The sequence below is a fragment of the Anabas testudineus genome, unplaced genomic scaffold (genome assembly GCF_900324465.2).
Source record: "Anabas testudineus unplaced genomic scaffold, fAnaTes1.2 Contig200arrow_ctg1, whole genome shotgun sequence".
Lineage (NCBI taxonomy): Eukaryota > Metazoa > Chordata > Actinopteri > Anabantiformes > Anabantidae > Anabas > Anabas testudineus.
In genome coordinates, this window is record NW_022872799.1 from 14,618 (window position 1) to 32,798 (window position 18,181).

The following is an 18,181-nucleotide window of genomic DNA, read 5'->3' on the forward strand; positions in this document are numbered from 1 at the left end:
AAGTACAACACAGCAGAGTGCCGATGGAGCCATCTGCTCACCTGCAGTCCATGTGGTGAGATGCTCACCTGCCTACTCCCGCTGCATCTCCAAAGTCCCGCGAGACACATCACCCCATGATAATGTCCCCCCACGCCAGAGCAAGCGCTCGGCACACACAAGTACCACATTACAGCGAACAACACACTGTGACATCAACATTTCAACACAACTATTTTCATTTAACCATTTAAACAAAAGTAAACAATCTGCACCACACCATAAACTCTCAACACCATGAATACAACACAGAGGCACTTACAATTGGATTCGAGCAATGGGAGAAGTTCATGTGGTCTGATGAGTCCAGATTTATCCTGTTCCAGAGTGATGGGAGCATCAGGGTAAGAAGAGAGGAGGGTGAGGTGGTGGACCCATCAGGCCTAGTGCCTACTGTACAAGCCTGTGGGCGCAGTGCTATGATCTGGGGTTGCTGCAGTCGGTCAGGTCCAGGTTCAGCAACATTATGTGTCCAAACAATGAGGTCTGCTGACTACTTGCTGCAGCATTAAATCCACCTGGTGATTTTCAGCATTGAAAATGAAATCTGCCATGATTGACAGGTGTCAGAACGTGCAGTACATCACAGCTGGCTGTGTGTGGAGCTGCATAGACTAGTCAGACTGTCCATGGTGACCAGCATTAAAGCCATATAAGGGGAAGAATAATGCACCAATTATCATGTCATGGTGATGTCATTAGAGGAAAACTCTGGAATAGAATAGAAAGGTCTGCTGGAACATATGGTACTATGAGGTCTTTAAGAGATAATGGAGCTTGACTATTAGGTGCTCTATATGTGAGTGTTTTAAACTGAGCAGCTAACATAGGAGAAATATGATCTCTCTTGGTATTTCCAGTCAGAACTCTGGCTGCAGCATTTTGGATTAACTGGGGGCTTTTTAAGCAGTTATTGGGACATGCTATCAGTAGTAAATTACAATAGTCTAGCCTGGAAGTAACAAATGCATGGACTAGTTTGTCAGCATAACTTTGGTAAGTGATGCTTCTAATTTTAGCAATATTCCTCAGGTGAAAAAAGGCAGTTCAACATATGTGTGTTATGTGATATGTGTGTTATGTATGAAGTAATGCATCACATTTGATTAATTAATTGATGTTTTCTTCTTCTTTCATAGATAAATATAGTTGAATATCATTTGATGAAGCCTTTATTTTGTCATATGTCACATGTTACAGGGGTTACAAATTTCATTTTCAGAGCAGTGGACAGCCACAAAAAGCACCCAGGAAGCTAGCGTGGAGTGTCTTGCTCAAAGACACAACTGGCAACAGAGTCTGGGTTTGAACCAGGAACGCTACCCAGGCTGATGCTCTACCCATTAAGCCACCAGGCCACGTTATCATCTACATAGCAATAGAAATGTATAGTGTTTCCTTATAACATTGCCTGAGGGAGACATGAGTAAAGTAAAAAGAATCGGTCCAAGCACAGAACCCTGTGGAACTCTGTAACTAACTTTGATGTGCATGGAAGACTCATAATTAACATGTACAAACTCAAATCTATCTGATCGATATGATTTAAACCAACCTAATGCTGTTCCTTAAATCCCAATGGCATGTTCCAGTTTGTGTAATAAAATGTTGTGATCTATAGTGTTGAATGCAGCACTAAGATCTAACAAAATGAGAATAGAGAGAAGTCAACTGTCTGATACTAAGAGAAGATCATTAGTGACCTTTACCAGTGCTGTTTCTGTACTATGATGTACTCTAAATCCTGACTGGAAATCTTCATACAAGTTATTCCTATGCAGGTGGTCACATAATTGCTTTTCAGGAATTTTAGAGATAAAGGGCAGATTAGAAATTGATCCATAATTGGCTAAAACCTAAAAACCTCCCCCCCTTCCCTTCCCCTCTTTTCTGAAGCACTGCGGGAAGAGTACCTAGACCTGCATGGCGCAGCAGCATATCCGTTTAACTGCCTGGACACAGCAGGAAGCCCCGAGCATGTTATGTCTATCACCAAACTAGCCATCAGAACCCTCACAGAAAAGGCCTTCCTTATGACATACACTGATTTCAGAAACCTCAAGGACCTTATTCTCTCATAACTCAAAACCTTCAAATCCCAGACTTTTACAACTCAGACATCCTTCCACCACAAAAGATCCGATCCAGACTCCTTGGCCTCCCCTGCTGATAGCTGATAGGACAGAGAGTAAGTAAAATGCAAACAGCAAACAGACCATGATGTCATGGTGTCAACAATGCTGTTTGCATTTTACTTACTCTCTGTCCTATCAACTATCAAAAAAAGAAAAAAAAGTCAAAATATAATCTTGTGTAAATAAATATACATGTTCATCGTTTGCCCATTGAATCAGTCATTTTACTTTTTGTCCCCAAATGATTACGATCTTCATTAGAATCAAGATGTTTGCTCGGCTTATCTTTCACATCAGGCAGTTTAACAGAGTTTGACACGACATCTGATCGACAACCTGAGCTGTACCCTAGTTATTTTCAGAATATCACTGATCTTGACCACTTCCTGTAAAACACACAGGCTGATACATCAAACAGAGATCACACCTCTAGTTGACGTGTCATAAGGAGCTCTCTGCTGCTGCTGTTTAACTGTTAAAGTAAATCATATATTAGACATTTGATCAGTGTATCATTGTAATGAATTAACATTAACTAGTATCCAGCAGTTTAAATTCAGTGAATGTGAACACAATGCCTGAGCCAAAGCTGCTGCTGGAGCTGCTCCTGCCAACATCTGTAACCAGACAAAACCAAGCTGCTAAATACACCCCAGCTGAGTGGTTTTCAAACTATCACAGTATCCTCCAACTGGCCTGACAATGACATGACTTCTGGGAGAAAGACTGGACGCCACAGAGACTCCGTACACCATCACCACAGATAATCTGAGCTGCAGGATAAAAAGACTGGAACCAGACTCTGTCTGCTTAAGTTGCTTTATTTAAATTATAGATTTAAATTTAAATTTCCATTTTTGATGAGAGATTTTTGCCGAATAGAATATGAAAAAATATGAAATAAACACATTAAGCTGGTGTAATAATAATAATAATAAACGATTACCTGCAGTCTTTACAACAACAGTTCAGTTGTGTGCTCACAGTCATTTTCTCTGGATCAAGTGTCTCATACTGAGTTCAGTGTAACAGTAAAGCAGCTCCAGCAGAGAGCTCAGTGGGACTGTGTTTTACAGGAAGTGGACCTGATCAGGAGCGTCCAGGACCTTCTGAAGAGAACTACAGCTCAGGTTGTCACTCAGATCAAGTGAGTGTCTCTTTACAGAAACGTACATTTCCTGACATGTACGTCATTCATAAAATGTCATTTAGATGTTTGAATTGACCAGGCTGTAATAAAGTATCTATCTATCTTTGATGTGTGTGTCAGGTTGAACAGAGAGGCCAAGCACATGTTAGAGTTGGACTGGTCTGATAAGTACCAGGCCTACAGCTTTGATGACCACTGTGGGAGACACAGTAACAGGAGTCCAGACACAAAGCACCACCCAGGCTCAGCTGCCATGCAGGACCAGTGAGTGTGAGCTATGAGTCTGTGAATCTGCAATTACACAATGATACAGTTACACTCTGTGTCTTCTGGTTTGATGCAGAGTGTGTAACCGCTCGTCGTGGATGAAGTTCAGCCAGGACAACCTGAACAAGGCCCTGCAGGAGGAACAGGCCACCAACAGTCTCAGGTCAGAGTGCTGCAGAGTAATGATGATGAAGATCAGTGTGATGGGAGCTCAAAGCGTCACTGTGGTAAATGATTTCAAGTTTTCAGTGAACTTAATTAAGCTGTTTGTGTGTCAGACTGCTGGTGGAGCAGGTGCTGCAGGACACCACTGAGGATCTGAGAGTCCAGTGCTCCAAGGTGGACCAAGCCTTCAGCCAGCGCTGTGTGGAGCTGGTACAGGCCAAGACTCAGCTGGAGATGAAGCTTACAAAGGTGCACAGAGAGACAGTCAGTCAGACAGACAGTCAGACAGGGTGATTTATTGATTGTTTATTAATTGTGTGACCATGTGTGTACAGACCTTGAAGCAGATCGGGGTCCAGGAGAGGAATATTCTGGTTCTACAGAAGGCCATCAACAACAAAGAGGCTCCACTGAGAGTAGCTCAGTCCAGACTTTACCTTCGCTCTCTCAGACCCAACATGGAGCTCTCCAGGGATGAACCCCAGCTTTACTTGTATTTCACTTCCTCAGATGACTAAAAAACAACTGTCACTGTCAGAGCTTTAATTTTTAATGAGCTTTCTTGAATAAATGCAGAAGTGAATGCATCTGTAAATGATGCTGATGATGAGTTTTAATGAAAATCCACTATATTGCAAAAGTATTCGCTCACCCACCGTGACTCACATATGAACTTCACCAAGTTACTTTATGAGGCATACAAATGGGTTTCTGGCACTACAAGTAGTAACTGTGTCATTGAGATGAACATTATATCAATAACTTACTAATGTAAACATATATACAGAGAGAACAAATACAAGACACTGTATGGACTTTATAATGTAGTTACTATTACACTCATCTACTATTCAACATACCAACTAAAAGCTAACATCATCTTTCACGTCCTGCAGTGATAAATATTAAATTTATTAACTATAGTCTAAGTGAATTCAAATGAAGGTGAGTTTGTTTTCTTTGTACCACCTCAGTCAGTTTAACTGATATGAGAATATGAGAATGAATTAATGTTGTAATTTCTCAGTTTCACACATAGAGATCAGAAATCAGGAAGTGAGTTTGTCAGAATAGATGCTTAAGTAAAAAAAACTGATCAAAGTGCACTAGTGAAAAAGTTCAACACATGACACGTTGACACAAGTTGTGGGTGGAACATTTCTATGTTAGTGTAACTTATTTTGTAGTTTCTCTTTGCTCACAAAAGATGAAGATGTGGTGCCTTCAAATTCTGCTGTTCATCCTCTTCAGTAAGTATTTTGAATTTATTTACAAATTTAGAAATTATTTTTTGAATTCCTAACCCTTTAATTTATATATAGCATTTATTTGTATTCATGCAAACACAAGCATTGTATAGAATAATATCTCCTTGATATTGGTTTTTGGTATGTGTCTTCCTCTCTCTCCTTTTTTTTAAGTTCACTTTTTTTTTTTTTGTAGTGACCGATGCAGCAGAGATTATCGATGTGTTTGGATATGAAGGAAAAGAAGCTAATGTTTCCTGCTCTTATGATGAGGGCTACGAGTCTTATGAGAAGTTTTTGTGCAGAAACGACTGCGGCATTGATGATGATGTTCTGATCACAACAAGACAAACACATAAAAACAGATACTCCATCAGAGATGACACAAAGAAACGGGTTTTCACAGCCACCATCTCTAATCTTACTCAAAATGATGCTGGGAAATACTGGTGTGGGGTGGATATTAGTAGAAAATTGGATGAATACCCTGCTGAAGTCAAAGTGGAGGTGGAGAAAGGTAATTAGAAATTGTTATATCGTATTTAACAAGGTGTGAAAAAAATATCTATGTTGAAGTTAGTTTTTAGTGTTTTCACTGATCTATTAAAATTGTCTTTTGTAAACATGAATCAGTTTTAAAAAGACATTTTCATCTTTAGCTGACAACAGCCTGGATATATGATGAATATTAAAATGATATATTTTAATTATTTATTTAAGTATAAATAATAAATCATATTGTCTGTCTGTTACCCTGTCTGGCAGACATCTGCTGTGACAATTCCAGCAAAGTCCAAAGTTATGAGGGAGGTTCAGTGTCCATCAGTTGTTCATATGAGTCTCAGGACCAGAACAACACGAAGTACATCTGCAGAGGAAACCAGCCGTCCTCATGTCTGCAGCAGGCACTAATCACCTCTAACAACACACAAAACACACAGTTCAGTCTGACTGATGACAAGGAGTCAAGAAAATTCACAGTGACCATTACCAGTTTGACCCAAAAGGATTCTGGGTCGTACCTTTGTGGCGTAAAGAGAAACACAGGACTGGATGTTTTCTCTGCTGTTGATCTGGAGGTCAGAGGTGAGAGGTCACAGATCTACCTCATCACACACTGAGTTGAGTCACTGTTGTTTCACATCAATAGAAATGTACATAAACTAAATGGAGTTTTTGTTTGTTCATCACTAAACTTTGAAAGCTGATGTGTTATTAGGTCATTTGGCTCAAAGCCTCTTCTGTCTCACAGAGTGGTGCTGTGTGAAGTCCAACAAACTGAGCGGCACTGTGGGACGTCCACTAACTATGCAGTGTCCCTATCCACCACAACATGGGACAAACAGGAAGTTCCTCTGTAAGGGAGACCACCACAGAAACTGTACAGACATGGTGACCAGTCAAAACAGCTCAGGACAGACTGACGTCAGGTTCACTCTGCTAGATGATGTTTCTTCCAGTTCTTTCTCAGTGACCATCACAGAGCTGAAAGCAGGTGATGCTGGGACATACTGGTGTGGTTCAGACTCACAGTGGACTTTTGGAAACTACACCAAGATTCAACTGTCACTAGGTAAAAGAGCAACACAGTTACAATGCAGCTGATTATATGAGGGAGCAGTACGACCAGCTGACCTACAAACAATGCACGTAGTGGGTATGGTCAAAGTGTGAGGATCCAGTATGTATTCAGGAAGTAGTCCAGGAAATGAGTGTAAATGATCATATCGTCCACCTGAGTAACAAAACTGATCCTGTATGTATATGTGATAAACTAGCAGCTGTATTAAAACACACATTCATTAAGACAGTGATGCTACATTTCTCATATGTGGTGTTATTTCTGCTGCTGTGTTTGAATAATAGAACAAATGTCATCAGATAAATGAGGAACATGCTGCTACTGTGAGTTAACAGGAAGGATATTTTGACATTTTTCTTTTTTTCAGATGTGGTGGTCTTTAACCCTGTGGTTTTCATTGTACCGGCTGCACTGATGTTCATACTGATATTTGTCCTGGTTGTAATTTGTACATACAAATGTCACAAAGTGCAAGGTATGTTTTACATACAGTACAAATGTATGCACACAAACATGAACACATACACACAGGCAATGCACATACATGTGAATGGAAACAAACTGTACATTTGTACTGTGCTGTTTTCAGGAACTGCAGCCAGAGAGAACAGAACAACCACCAGAGCCGCAGATAAAGAAGAAGCTGATGTAAGAAAATCAAAGTCAAAACGACTGCTAGTAGACACATAAGACTGAAATGTTCTTTACAATCTACACTGTTCAGCTGCAGCATTAAATCCACCTCGTGATTTTCAGCATGGAAAAATGTAATGCTGCCGTGATTGATAGGTGTCATAATGTGCAGTGCATCACAGCTGGCTGTGTGTGGAGCTGCATAGCTATAGACTGGTCAGACTGTCCATGGTGACCATCATTAAAGGCACCAGATGGATTTAATGTTGTGTACATTACAAATATGTGGGGAAGAATAATGCATCAATTATCATGTCATGGTGATGTCATAAGAGGAAAACTTAGTAGGTTATCAGCATGGCTTTAGACTTTAATCTGGATAATGAACAGTTTCACTGGACTTCACAGTAATCTGATCTATGTTTTACAGGACATCTTCTTCTGAAACATATAACAAATGAAATGACTAGTTAACTGATCTTTTAAATTCTTTTTTAGAATTATGAAAATCATGAAGTTGTAGTGTACTCAAAGAAAAGGACGTCCAACCAGCAGAGCACCTGCAACCAGTACGACAAAACAGGTGGAGCCCAGAAGGACGAGATGTATGAAAACTTCAACACACCAGAAGATATTTACTGTAATGAAGTTTACAGTCAACAATGATGAGATGAACAACGTCCACACAGATGATAAAACTTGTATTATTGTTTTTTGTTAATAAAATTTAATACTAATGTATTTAATAAGTGTTAAACTGTTCGGATAAATCCCCACAACCACCAAGGTCACAGATGAAGAAGATACATACAAGTTATTGCTGTGTAGATGCTCATATGATACGAAAAAATAAAAATATAAATAAAATATAAAGAATGTTAAAGATAAAGGGCAGATTGGTTGTTGGTCTATAATTCCCCTGAGTCCAGAGTAGGCTTTTTGAATAGGGGCTTGACTACAGCAAAGCCTGTGGTACACTGCATATTTTAAGCATGGATTGATCCTTGACTATAATTGATTAAATAAAATATGTTACTTTTATTAATAAAAAAAAACAAAACTTATTTCTTTAATGTGACATTAAAACAAATTATTCTATGCTCTTAGTTTGAGCTGTAAGTTCCATAAAAGAAATGTTTCCTGTCTGTATTTCTGAATATTAAAATATTGAAACATTAAAACACAAAGTGGTCTAAATATCTAATAATTCACTACATACCAGAAAATAACATAAATGTATTTTTGTATTTCAGAGCTTTTTTTCTGTCTTAAATCATAGGTGGGAACCACTAGAATAAATCAGTAATAACTGGCTCCAACTTAACCAACAGCTTCAGCGACAATCTGAAGCGGTGTCATAAAAAATAACAGTAACGGAGGCCAGATTTACTTATACAGTGCCTATAGAAAGTATTCACCTCATTGGACGTTTTATCCTTTTATTAACATTATAAATCAGTAGTGGTCAATAAAAGTTAGCAACTTTGACCAGAAAAATACCTGATACATGTCGAAGTGAAAACTGGTTTCTACAAAGTAATGTCAATTAAATAAAAATATGTCAGGTGAGTTCAGTGTTTGCATTAATATTCACCCCCTTTAAAATGACTGACCTAATCTAACAGAGGTCCAGATATTTGGTGCTAGTAGTCCCACATTTAGTGAAATGGGGATCACCTGAGTGAAGTGAATGCATCTCAAGGGATGCAGTATAAGAAACTTTGGAAGGTCCAGTCACTGGTTATTCAGTATTCCTGGCTACCATTACACCGTGAAGAAAAACGAACACTCCCAACAACCCAGATCAGGTCATTGTAAAGCATAAGTCAGGGGATGGATACAAAAACATCTCCAAGGCTCTGAATATCTCCCGGAGTTCAGTGAAACTCATCATCAAGACATGATAAGATAAAAGCACATGTCTAAATCTGCCTTGAACAGGCCGTCACACAAACCGAGTGACCATACAAGGTGACTAGTGAGAGTCACAAGAAAATGACTGAATGAATGTGTTCACATCTAGTGTATCTAACAGCAAAATGAGACTTAGGATTGTACAGAATCATAATTTGACCAGATATCTGAATGTGCAGAAAATTCATAAATTTAAGTAGCTCTGAAATGTTGTTGATTGTGTGAATGATTTGTTTATATTTTTTCAGATGTGATGGTCTTTAACCCTGTGGTTTTCATTGTACCAGCTGCACTGATGTTCATACTGATATTTGTCCTGGTTGTAATTTGTAAATACAAATGTCACAAAGTGCAAGGTATGTTTTACATACAGTACAAATGTATGCACACAAACAGAAACATGAACACAGACATATGTTTGAATGCAAAAAAACATTTGTGCTGTTTTCAGGAACTGCAGCCAGAGTGACCAGAACAGCCACCGAGGGTGGCCTTGGCGGTTATTGAATAGTCAATTTGAAGAACTCATATCAATAACGTCATTATGAGGTTTTCAAAAGAGGTTCAATCAAGCTTTGCAAAAAATATGGTCATGCTATGTAGTTTATTCATAATTCATAATTCAAATAAAAAAAGAAAGATGCTAAAAGATCATTGGACATAGGATTGTGAAGTTGCATTTTAAACTTTGCCCCTGCTTTTGGCTTATGCGGACCTCTCCAAGCCTGTTATACTAGAAATAAATGCTAATGCCATTATCTTCCTGCCTTAGGAACATAATTATCTTCTCAGGAATATAATAAAATGGATTGAGCCTGATTATTAAGGGCTTTGTAAGTAAGGGGCATAATTTTAAATTTAATTCAGGATTTTACAGGGAACCAGTGGAAAGAAGCTAACATTGGAGAAATATGATCTCTCTTGCTTATTCCAGTCAGAACTCCGGCTGCAGCATTTTGGATTAACTGGAGGTTTTCTAAGGAGTTTTTGGGACATCCTATTAATAAGGAATTACAATAGTCCAGTGTGGAAGTGGCAAATGCATGGACTAGTTTTTCAACTTCACTTTGGGACAGGATGCAATGTTTCTCAGAAAAGGCAGTTCTAGAGATTTACTTTATGTATAAAACAAAGGAAATATACTGGTCAAAGGTAACTCTGAGAGTTCTTACAGTATTACTTGAGGCCAATACTAAGTCATCTACAGTAAGAATGTGATTAGACATCATGTCTCTGAGATTTTTAGGACCAAACAAAATAAACTCTGTCTTGTCTTGATTTAGGACAGGGGTCGGAAATCTTTAACACCCAAAGAGCCATTTGGACCTAGTTACCACAGAAAAGAAAACAGTGGGAGCCACAAATACTTTCTGACATCTAAAATGAAGATAATATTGTTGTTGTTTTTTCCCTTTACACTTTGTATAAACAACTAGTGTGTTTCTTATGACATTTATGAAGTGCTACAGAGAAAAGTTTATTAAATTATCGAACAGAAAATCCAGTGAGACGTCATCCTTATATGCTTTCGGAGCGTGTAGCGTAGCACTAAAAGGTATGTTTTGGTTGTAGCTGTGGTGGTGTGTGCAGACACAGCAGCTACATATTAAGAGTCCAGGCCCAAAGCAAAGCCCTGGACAAAGACTTGTGGACTGTATGTTTTTAAAACAGGAAATGGTGCACAAATCCTGTGTTAAGGTTGAAACACTGTCCCCAGCTTGTGCAGTTTAAAATCTTCAAATGTTCATGTTTGGTCTTGTTTACAGCCAGGAGGATAACAAATAGGATATATAGGATAACAACTTTTAATTTCCAAAACTTATGGAAGTGTTGAATGATAAACCTGAATCTGAACTTTAAGGGCAGGAGATTTAGCCTTAATTTCTCCTGATTGTTCACATTACTAAATATTTATCTTCTTCTCTTGCATCACTAAAGGCCTTCAAAGAAGCCAGACATGCTGTGAGATGGTTCAACAAACAGCAGAGAGCAATGGATGAAGGTTATGGATCAACTCAGGTAACTCATACTCATTCTTTGGTTTGGTTTTAATTTAATTTTTTAGGACTGTTTCACTATTTTGGAACTTATCTGGGTTCAGACCGATTTCTGTTTCCTCTACAGGCTACTTTAATAGTGTATCAGGCAGTGGCAGCATACTGGTCCAGTGCTAAAGGACCAGAGTACGACCTGAATGTGGATATCTTGCTGCCGGGCAGGTCAAAGGCTGTAAAATACAACCTTAACAGCAACAGCCCCTATGCCACTAGAACATCTAAAGTAAGAACTCACACAGTAGCACATTAATATCATTCTTGTTGTCTCCTATTTATTTAATCCGTGTGTTTCTGTATATTTGAAATCCCCATAGATCAGTGATATAAATCAGGATGTGACAGTGACTGCCACTTGCAAAGGAGAGGCAACGCTGACAGTAAGTAAAGCATCTGTAAAGACTCTCAGTCATTCAGGTGAGCCTTTCTGCAACTGCAGCTGGATTTCCTTCTTGCTGGTTCAAATGTTACAGTAGTTATTCAAGTAGATTCTTCACTATTTCTACTTCTATTTCTGAAACATTAGGACCAACAAGAAAAAAATCCACTTGTCAACTAGACAATAAGAAACTTTTTCCTGAGCTTGTGTTCTTTTAACCTGCGACCGTTTTCATTTTATCATCTTACGATAACATATACAATATTAAAAAGCAATGCTATGTCTGTGTCACAGATGGTGTCGTTGTATTCGCTTTACCGATAGAGAAGGAGAGTGACTGTCTGAAATTTAACATGTCAGTGGCGCTCATCCCAGGTAATACAGTGTCAGTATCTATTCATTTACTCTGTTTTTGTATTGATGTCTGCTGTTCATCCATTCTATTTGAATTTATATAAAGACATTTCATGCTTTTTTGATGTTTTGTTGCTTCAGAGAAAATAGATGAAGATGAAAAGATATTCAAGCTGAAAACAGAGGTTTTGTAAGTACAATAAATAAAACTAATACAGATAATTATAAGCAAAATCAACAACGACGAGCGTACAGATAAAGCTTGTGACAATGAAGTGAACAGCAGGATAGATTTTGGTAAGAACGTGTGAGAGCGAGACGTTGTGAGTAAGCAAAGGAGCAGGAGAGCTAACAATTTGCAACCTGTGTCTTCAGTGTACAAAGTGCAGATTGAAGAGTTTACAGATGGTTTGTTCACGGACATTTATTTAGTGCGGGTACTGGAAGCCATCAAAGTAGGTGAGCTCTTTTCCTTTAAACCTGAAATTATAGCGTTCAAATAAGTTTGCCAAACCTAAACTCAATAACTAGTGAGGAAAATGTTCATATAACTGGAAGAAATTATGTCAAATATCCAAAAAAACTAAAAAAAAATTCTCCTACAGGAAGTTTGGATGTGGGACCTCAGGGTAAACTGCGCACTTTCCTCAGTTATCCACACTGCAAAGTAGCTTTAGATCTCAGCGCAGGCAAAACCTACCCGATCATGGGCCGATCCAAAGACGTTTACCCAGACGACCAGAGTCAAACGTAAGTGCTTTGTGTCTGTTTGTGCTGATATTGTCAGTATTTCAACATTTGAACCGGTCCTCTGCTTTCTCTTCTAAATCAGGTACCTTTATGTGTTACAGTAGGTGAAAGAATGTGGATCGAGTACTGGCCGACAGACACAGAGTGTCAAACACAGAAACACATTACCTGTTCAGGCATCGAGGAGATGGTGCAGAAATACACTGTGTATGGATTTTCGGAACTAGTTAAGCTGGAGGAAATAAAATTATTTTTGAGTGTTGTTTTTACTTTGAATCATATCGAAAACAACACAGATTGAAAATGTGAATATTCCACAGTAAATTCCTCTGGACATCAGTCTGACTGAATTTTAAACACTATCGAACTGTTGATAATGTGAATGTGTAGTCTAGATTTGGTCAACGTGTGCCTAATAAATAATCTAAATAATCTTCAGTTGTTGTTTAATTGATGTACTTCATAAAACCATTGAAACATATATTTGGTGGCTCAGTGGGTAGATCATCTGCTTTGAATGCAGAAGGTTCAGGGTTCAAACTCTGTCACAGACACCTGGTGTTTCCTTGAGCGAGACGCTCCCCGGGCGCTGTATGTAGCTGCTCAATGCTCCCCCAGGGGATGGGTTAAATGCAGAGGGCAAATTTCATTGTAACATGTAAATGTGACATATGACAATTAAAGGCTTTCTTTTGTTATAATATTTCCTGAAAATCTGCCCTCTAGCTGTGCTATCAGCATCTGCAATGCTTTTGCACTTGTAGGAGGTTTACAGTTTTTCTCAGTAGGTAAAACACTACACCCTATTGTCTGAACCAAATGCTCAGTTGCCTGAACCCACTGATTGAATCAATCACTCTTTTGGCAAAACCATAAGCACTTTTCACCTGTTTAGACACAACTTGCCAACACATTTTCATTGTGATGCACCTGTGCTGCATAATAGTGAGCACAGGTGACAAAAGTCAAACACAATTAAAGCACAGGTGTCAACACCTGAACACAACAACTCAAAACTGATCACACTTGTGGCAAATGATGTGAGGGAACATATACAGTAAGCCAGTTCAGAGAGCACTGGTTTGTCAGACCTTACAATGGATAGAAATCTGAGAGGAAGAGTTCGTGTGAGAGGAGGTCGAGGTGGTCAAGGTGATCAGCAAAGACAAAGAACATGATGAAATCAGAGCTACTGTGATTGACCATGTTCTTGTCCATGGTATGAGCATGAGGGAGGCTGGACAAAGGGTACAACAAAACATCAGTAGATTCACTGTGTCCACCATAATCAGAAGATTTAGAGAAGAGCACAGGTAAATGCCTTTATTTTACATTATAGTACAGTATGTAAATGTTGACCGCAATTACTGCATGACATACTATAGAGCTGGTAAGTCCCGCCCATCCGTGAAACCCCACTGGACCTCTAGATTGAACAACCGTCAAAAAAACCATCGGGCCATTGTTGGTGTTCCTGGGCAGCGTGGTGGCAATGTCACATTATGTGCTGCCATCAGCAATCATGGCGTTGTCCACCATCACGCCAACCTGGGGCCCTACAACACTCACCAGCTCCTCATCTTCCTCAATCACTTGCGAGATGCTCTGTCAGGGCAGCAGGAAGAGCATCCCATCTATATTGTTGTTTGGGACAATGTGAGTTTTCACAGAGTCCTCCAGGTTAGAGAGTGGTTCAATATGAACCAAGGTTTTATCAATCTTTGCCTTCCACCGTACTCCCCTTTCCTAAACCCCATTGAGGAATTCTTCTCCTCATGGCGGTGGAAGGTATATGAACGCCAACCTTACACCAGGGTAAATCTCCTGAAAGCCATGGAACTTGCCTGTGGTGACATAGCTGTGGAGGCATGCCAAGCCTGGATACGGCATGCCAGGGGTTTCTTCCCCCGTTGCCTGGCCAGACAAAATGTGGCCTATGATGTGGATGAAGTCCTGTGGCCTGACCCAGTACGGAGACATGATGCTGTGGATGAGTAATACACTTATTTGTATATTTTTGTATTTTATTTGGCAAATGCATAAGATTTCGGTTTGTTTTGCAACATGCATTTAGCCTACAGTGAACAATAAACTTTTATTTCTCCAGCTTCATGTCCTGAGCATTGTGTTTTATATTTTTCTAAATAGTGTTTAGTGACTGTTCAGTAGTGTTTTTAATTTTGATTGACTCGGGGCACAATTTGTCAACATAGTTCAGTTTTGAGTACAGATTGAACTGCTTTGAGGTGAAAGTTTGTTTTTGCAAGAAGAGGTTTTGTGAATGTAGCTTGATACTTTGGTTTTGTGTTCACAGTTTAGAGAAAAGGAGAGCAGCTTTCAAGAAATGTGTCTTAGCAATCGAGAAAAACTGTAATAAACATTTACAATTTGATTAATGTGACTTAAGTATCAATTTAAGACCCTCAGGAACAGGGGATATCTGGCTAGATAGACAAATAGAACAAAATTTGAATTCAAGAGGGGTGAGGGAGAGGGAGTGGGGGGTTCTTGAACAGGGCTACTCTGCTACAGCTACCTGCAGTTCTTTGTCTTTATGAAGGATAAAGGAGGTGGACTAAGGGGAGGAATGGGGGGGGTTAGGGAGGAGTAATAGGGAGTGGGTAAGGCTGGAGGTGAGGATTTCAGGAACAGGGGTACTCTGCTACACCTACCTACAGTTCTTTGTCTTTATGAAGGATAAAGGAGGTGGACTTAGGGGAGGAATGGGTGAGGGTTAGGGAGGAGTAATAGGGAGTGGGTAAGGCTGGAGGTGAGGATTTCAGGAACAGGGGTACTCTGCTGCAGCTACCTACAGTTCTTTGTCTTTCCCCTTTGTCTCTCTTTCTTTTTTGTCTTTGACGTGTTCCTCATCACTCAGCTGTTGTTCACTTCCCACCTTGTCACCTTCTTTGTTCTCAGTCTTTTCTGCTTCTTGGTCTTTTACTTTTTCCACTTTCTGAAAAACAAATTAAAAAATTGTCAAGCTGTGTGAATTCATCCAGTCGTTATTTGAAAATGAAACAATCGTACCAGAAGCAGATTGTTGTTAGATGTGAGGAGGTTGATCTGCTCGTCACTCCGGCTCTCCTTCTTCCTCCATTCTTCCTCCTTCCTGTGCCACTCCTCACAGAGCAGGTTCTTTTCATTTTCAACCTCCTGGACTTTTCTCCTCCAGTCCTCCTCTCTGTGAGCCATCTCCTGTTGCAGGCTCTCCTTCAGAGCCTCACATCTTTTCTCCCAGTGCTCTTCACTGGTTTTTACCTCCATGTCTTTTTCCGCCAGCAGAGCCAGACAGTCCATGTGGGCTTTTGTGGCCTTTTAAAAGAGCTCATCTTTCTCCTCGAGCTTCTCCTGGAGCTGACTCACCTCTACCTGGCTCTCATTTTTTCGGAGGTCAACCTGCTCCTTCAGGGCTTTGTTTTCCTTCTTCAGGACCTTTATCTCACTGATGCATAAACGAGAGCCTTTCTGATGCATTCATTCAGTATTAAGAAATGCTAACATGTCTACTTTTAGTTTATTTGGAGTTAACTAGGTTCTGTTTACTGTAAATAAATCTGGTAAAACTTGTTTATCTCAAGATGCCAAAGAAGGGATTCAATCATAGAATCATTCGTATCCCTTTCTGTTTTAATATATATATATATGTATATATATATATATATATACATATATATACATTATAAATTGTATTTTAGATGCATCCATTTTCTGTACTTTTAAACTTGCAGATGGTTTATAGATATTAACATTTCATTTATTAGGTGATTATTGTGTATGGAGAATCTATGTAACTAGTAGCTAAAGCTGTCAGACAAATGTGGTGAAATAAAAAGACATCTCACTTGTTCATTTATTTATTTCAACTGACTCAAACAATGTCGATGTGCAAGTACAACATGGCCTTAAATGAATATTGTGGTTTCCTGTAGCAACATGTGTTTGATGAGTACACCTCCCTGTCCCCTTCCTGAGGCAGCTTAAGGAAGGGGAAACAATGACCCCCAACACTGTTATGGTGCCCTGTACACTTATATATTTACATACTTGTATTGGTGCAGTACACCTGCCTTGAAAATCTAGTGTTAAAAGTAGCTAGTGAGAGGGTTTACAGGATTCTGCAGAATGAGTGCTGTAACTTTAGATATTTATATGCTGCTTCAAGTACTTGATGGATGGGGGTGATTTAAATCCTTCCATCAAACACAATCTAAGAGAAACTCCAGACAGGGAGCAACATGGCACAGTCCCCAACAGAAGTTTGGCACCAACACATAAGAGACGTGTCAGTTACACCTGCAATGCACCAAAAAAAAAAAAAAAGTGAACATGGGTAGATTCATGATGCTGCAGAGCACATGTCCTCTCGTCATTCAATCTGCAGAGGTTAATATAGGGCCGGGACAAATAATTTTGTTGAGTGAGCTTTAGAAACCCAGTGGGTTGGGTAAAATAACATTAACAGTAATAAAAAGGTGCTCTAAGGAACAAGTTGGACACATGGAGGGCAGAAGAGGACCCTTCCAAGATGATCATCCTAATTGTGAAATAACTGCTGCTGTTTGGCATATAAGTTCATGTTCACGTTCAACACTTGTGTGCTGTTCCTACATCTGCAAGTATTCTGGAGAAACTAAGAGAGTGAACAGATCAATCACCCTTTTGGTAGAGCTCAGAGCCATTATGGCACTTTTACCCAACAGAGACTTGAGAGAAGCTTGTCTCATCAGTTATAAAGGGAGCTGCAGCCAGAGTGTGCAACACTAGTGAGAAAAGACAGCACCAGTGGGAGCAGCACCCAGATAGGGAAATCCCTGTATCCATGCACCAGAGCATGCACAAATCCAGGAGCAGCCCGTGGTGGCTTCCACATGAAAGCTATTCTAAGAAGAACAGAGACAGATAGGACAGCAGCACAAAGGGATCAAGCACTTCTGCAGAGTGACTGCATTTGATATCAGAGGGCGTCCTCTGGCAGCCAAAGCAGTGATTGGAAACAAGAGGACTCAACCAAGAGAGTGGAGAAGGAGGCCAAGCTCGAATAGAATAGAGACACAGCATCATGTACTCCCTCCAGAGCCCACAGACCACTAAACATGTAACAGAACACTTCACTGTCAGGGTTGGATTTTGTCTGTCTGCATTTATTTATACAATTAATGTCATTATGTCACATGAACAGTGGGAAAAAACAGTGAAGGCACTGTGTGCAACTGGTGCAAGAATTAGCAATAAAATGTGATCTAATCTTCACCAATCTCACTACTATCAACACAACATTGATGATCCATCCATCCATCCATCCATTCTCATCCGCTTATCCGGGGCCGGGTCGCGGGGGGAGCAGCTTAAGCAGAGATGCCCAGACTTCCCTCTCCCTAGACACCTCCTCCAGCTCTTCCGGGGGAACACCGAGGCGTTCCCAGGCCAGCCGAGAGACATAGTCCCTCCAACGGGTCCTGGGTCTTCCCCGGGGCCTCCTCCCGGTGGGACAGGACCGGAAAACCTCCCC

The 18,181-nt window shown here is 39.8% G+C and overlaps 2 protein-coding genes and 1 pseudogene across 2 annotated transcripts; all 3 read left to right on the top strand.

The window, feature by feature from the left end:
* The first annotated feature begins 23 nt into the window (after window positions 1-23).
* LOC113155810 (tektin-4-like) lies at window positions 24-4,354 on the top strand. Its single transcript, XM_026350501.1, has 6 exons — window positions 24-55; window positions 3,127-3,321; window positions 3,445-3,588; window positions 3,668-3,754; window positions 3,870-4,005; window positions 4,092-4,354. The coding sequence occupies exons 1-6, from the start codon at window positions 24-26 to the stop codon at window positions 4,272-4,274; spliced, it is 777 nt and encodes a 258-aa protein (XP_026206286.1). The 3' UTR covers window positions 4,275-4,354.
* A 1,683-nt stretch (window positions 4,355-6,037) lies between these two features.
* On the top strand, window positions 6,038-7,884 carry LOC117152805. The gene is made up of 5 exons (XM_033325900.1): window positions 6,038-6,089; window positions 6,256-6,576; window positions 6,953-7,060; window positions 7,175-7,263; window positions 7,717-7,884. Exons 2-5 carry the CDS (start codon window positions 6,312-6,314, stop codon window positions 7,882-7,884), a joined length of 630 nt encoding a protein of 209 aa, XP_033181791.1. The 5' UTR covers window positions 6,038-6,089; window positions 6,256-6,311.
* A 2,922-nt stretch (window positions 7,885-10,806) lies between these two features.
* Window positions 10,807-12,673, top strand: LOC113155811 (annotated as a pseudogene).
* Window positions 12,674-18,181: the final 5,508 nt, after the last annotated feature.

Coding starts and splice junctions, on each gene's coding strand:
- LOC117152805 (XM_033325900.1), top strand. CDS start 6,312: ATGCAGTGTCCCTATCCACCACAACATGGGACAAACAGGAAGTTCCTC. Junction 7,061..7,174: donor CAAATGTCACAAAGTGCAAG/GTATGTTTTACA, acceptor TGCTGTTTTCAG/GAACTGCAGCCAGAGAGAAC. Junction 7,264..7,716: donor CAAAGTCAAAACGACTGCTA/GTAGACACATAA, acceptor ATTCTTTTTTAG/AATTATGAAAATCATGAAGT.
- LOC113155810 (XM_026350501.1), top strand. CDS start 24: ATGGAGCCATCTGCTCACCTGCAGTCCATGTG. Junction 56..3,126: donor GCTCACCTGCAGTCCATGTG/GTGAGATGCTCA, acceptor GATTACCTGCAG/TCTTTACAACAACAGTTCAG. Junction 3,322..3,444: donor CAGGTTGTCACTCAGATCAA/GTGAGTGTCTCT, acceptor TGTGTGTGTCAG/GTTGAACAGAGAGGCCAAGC.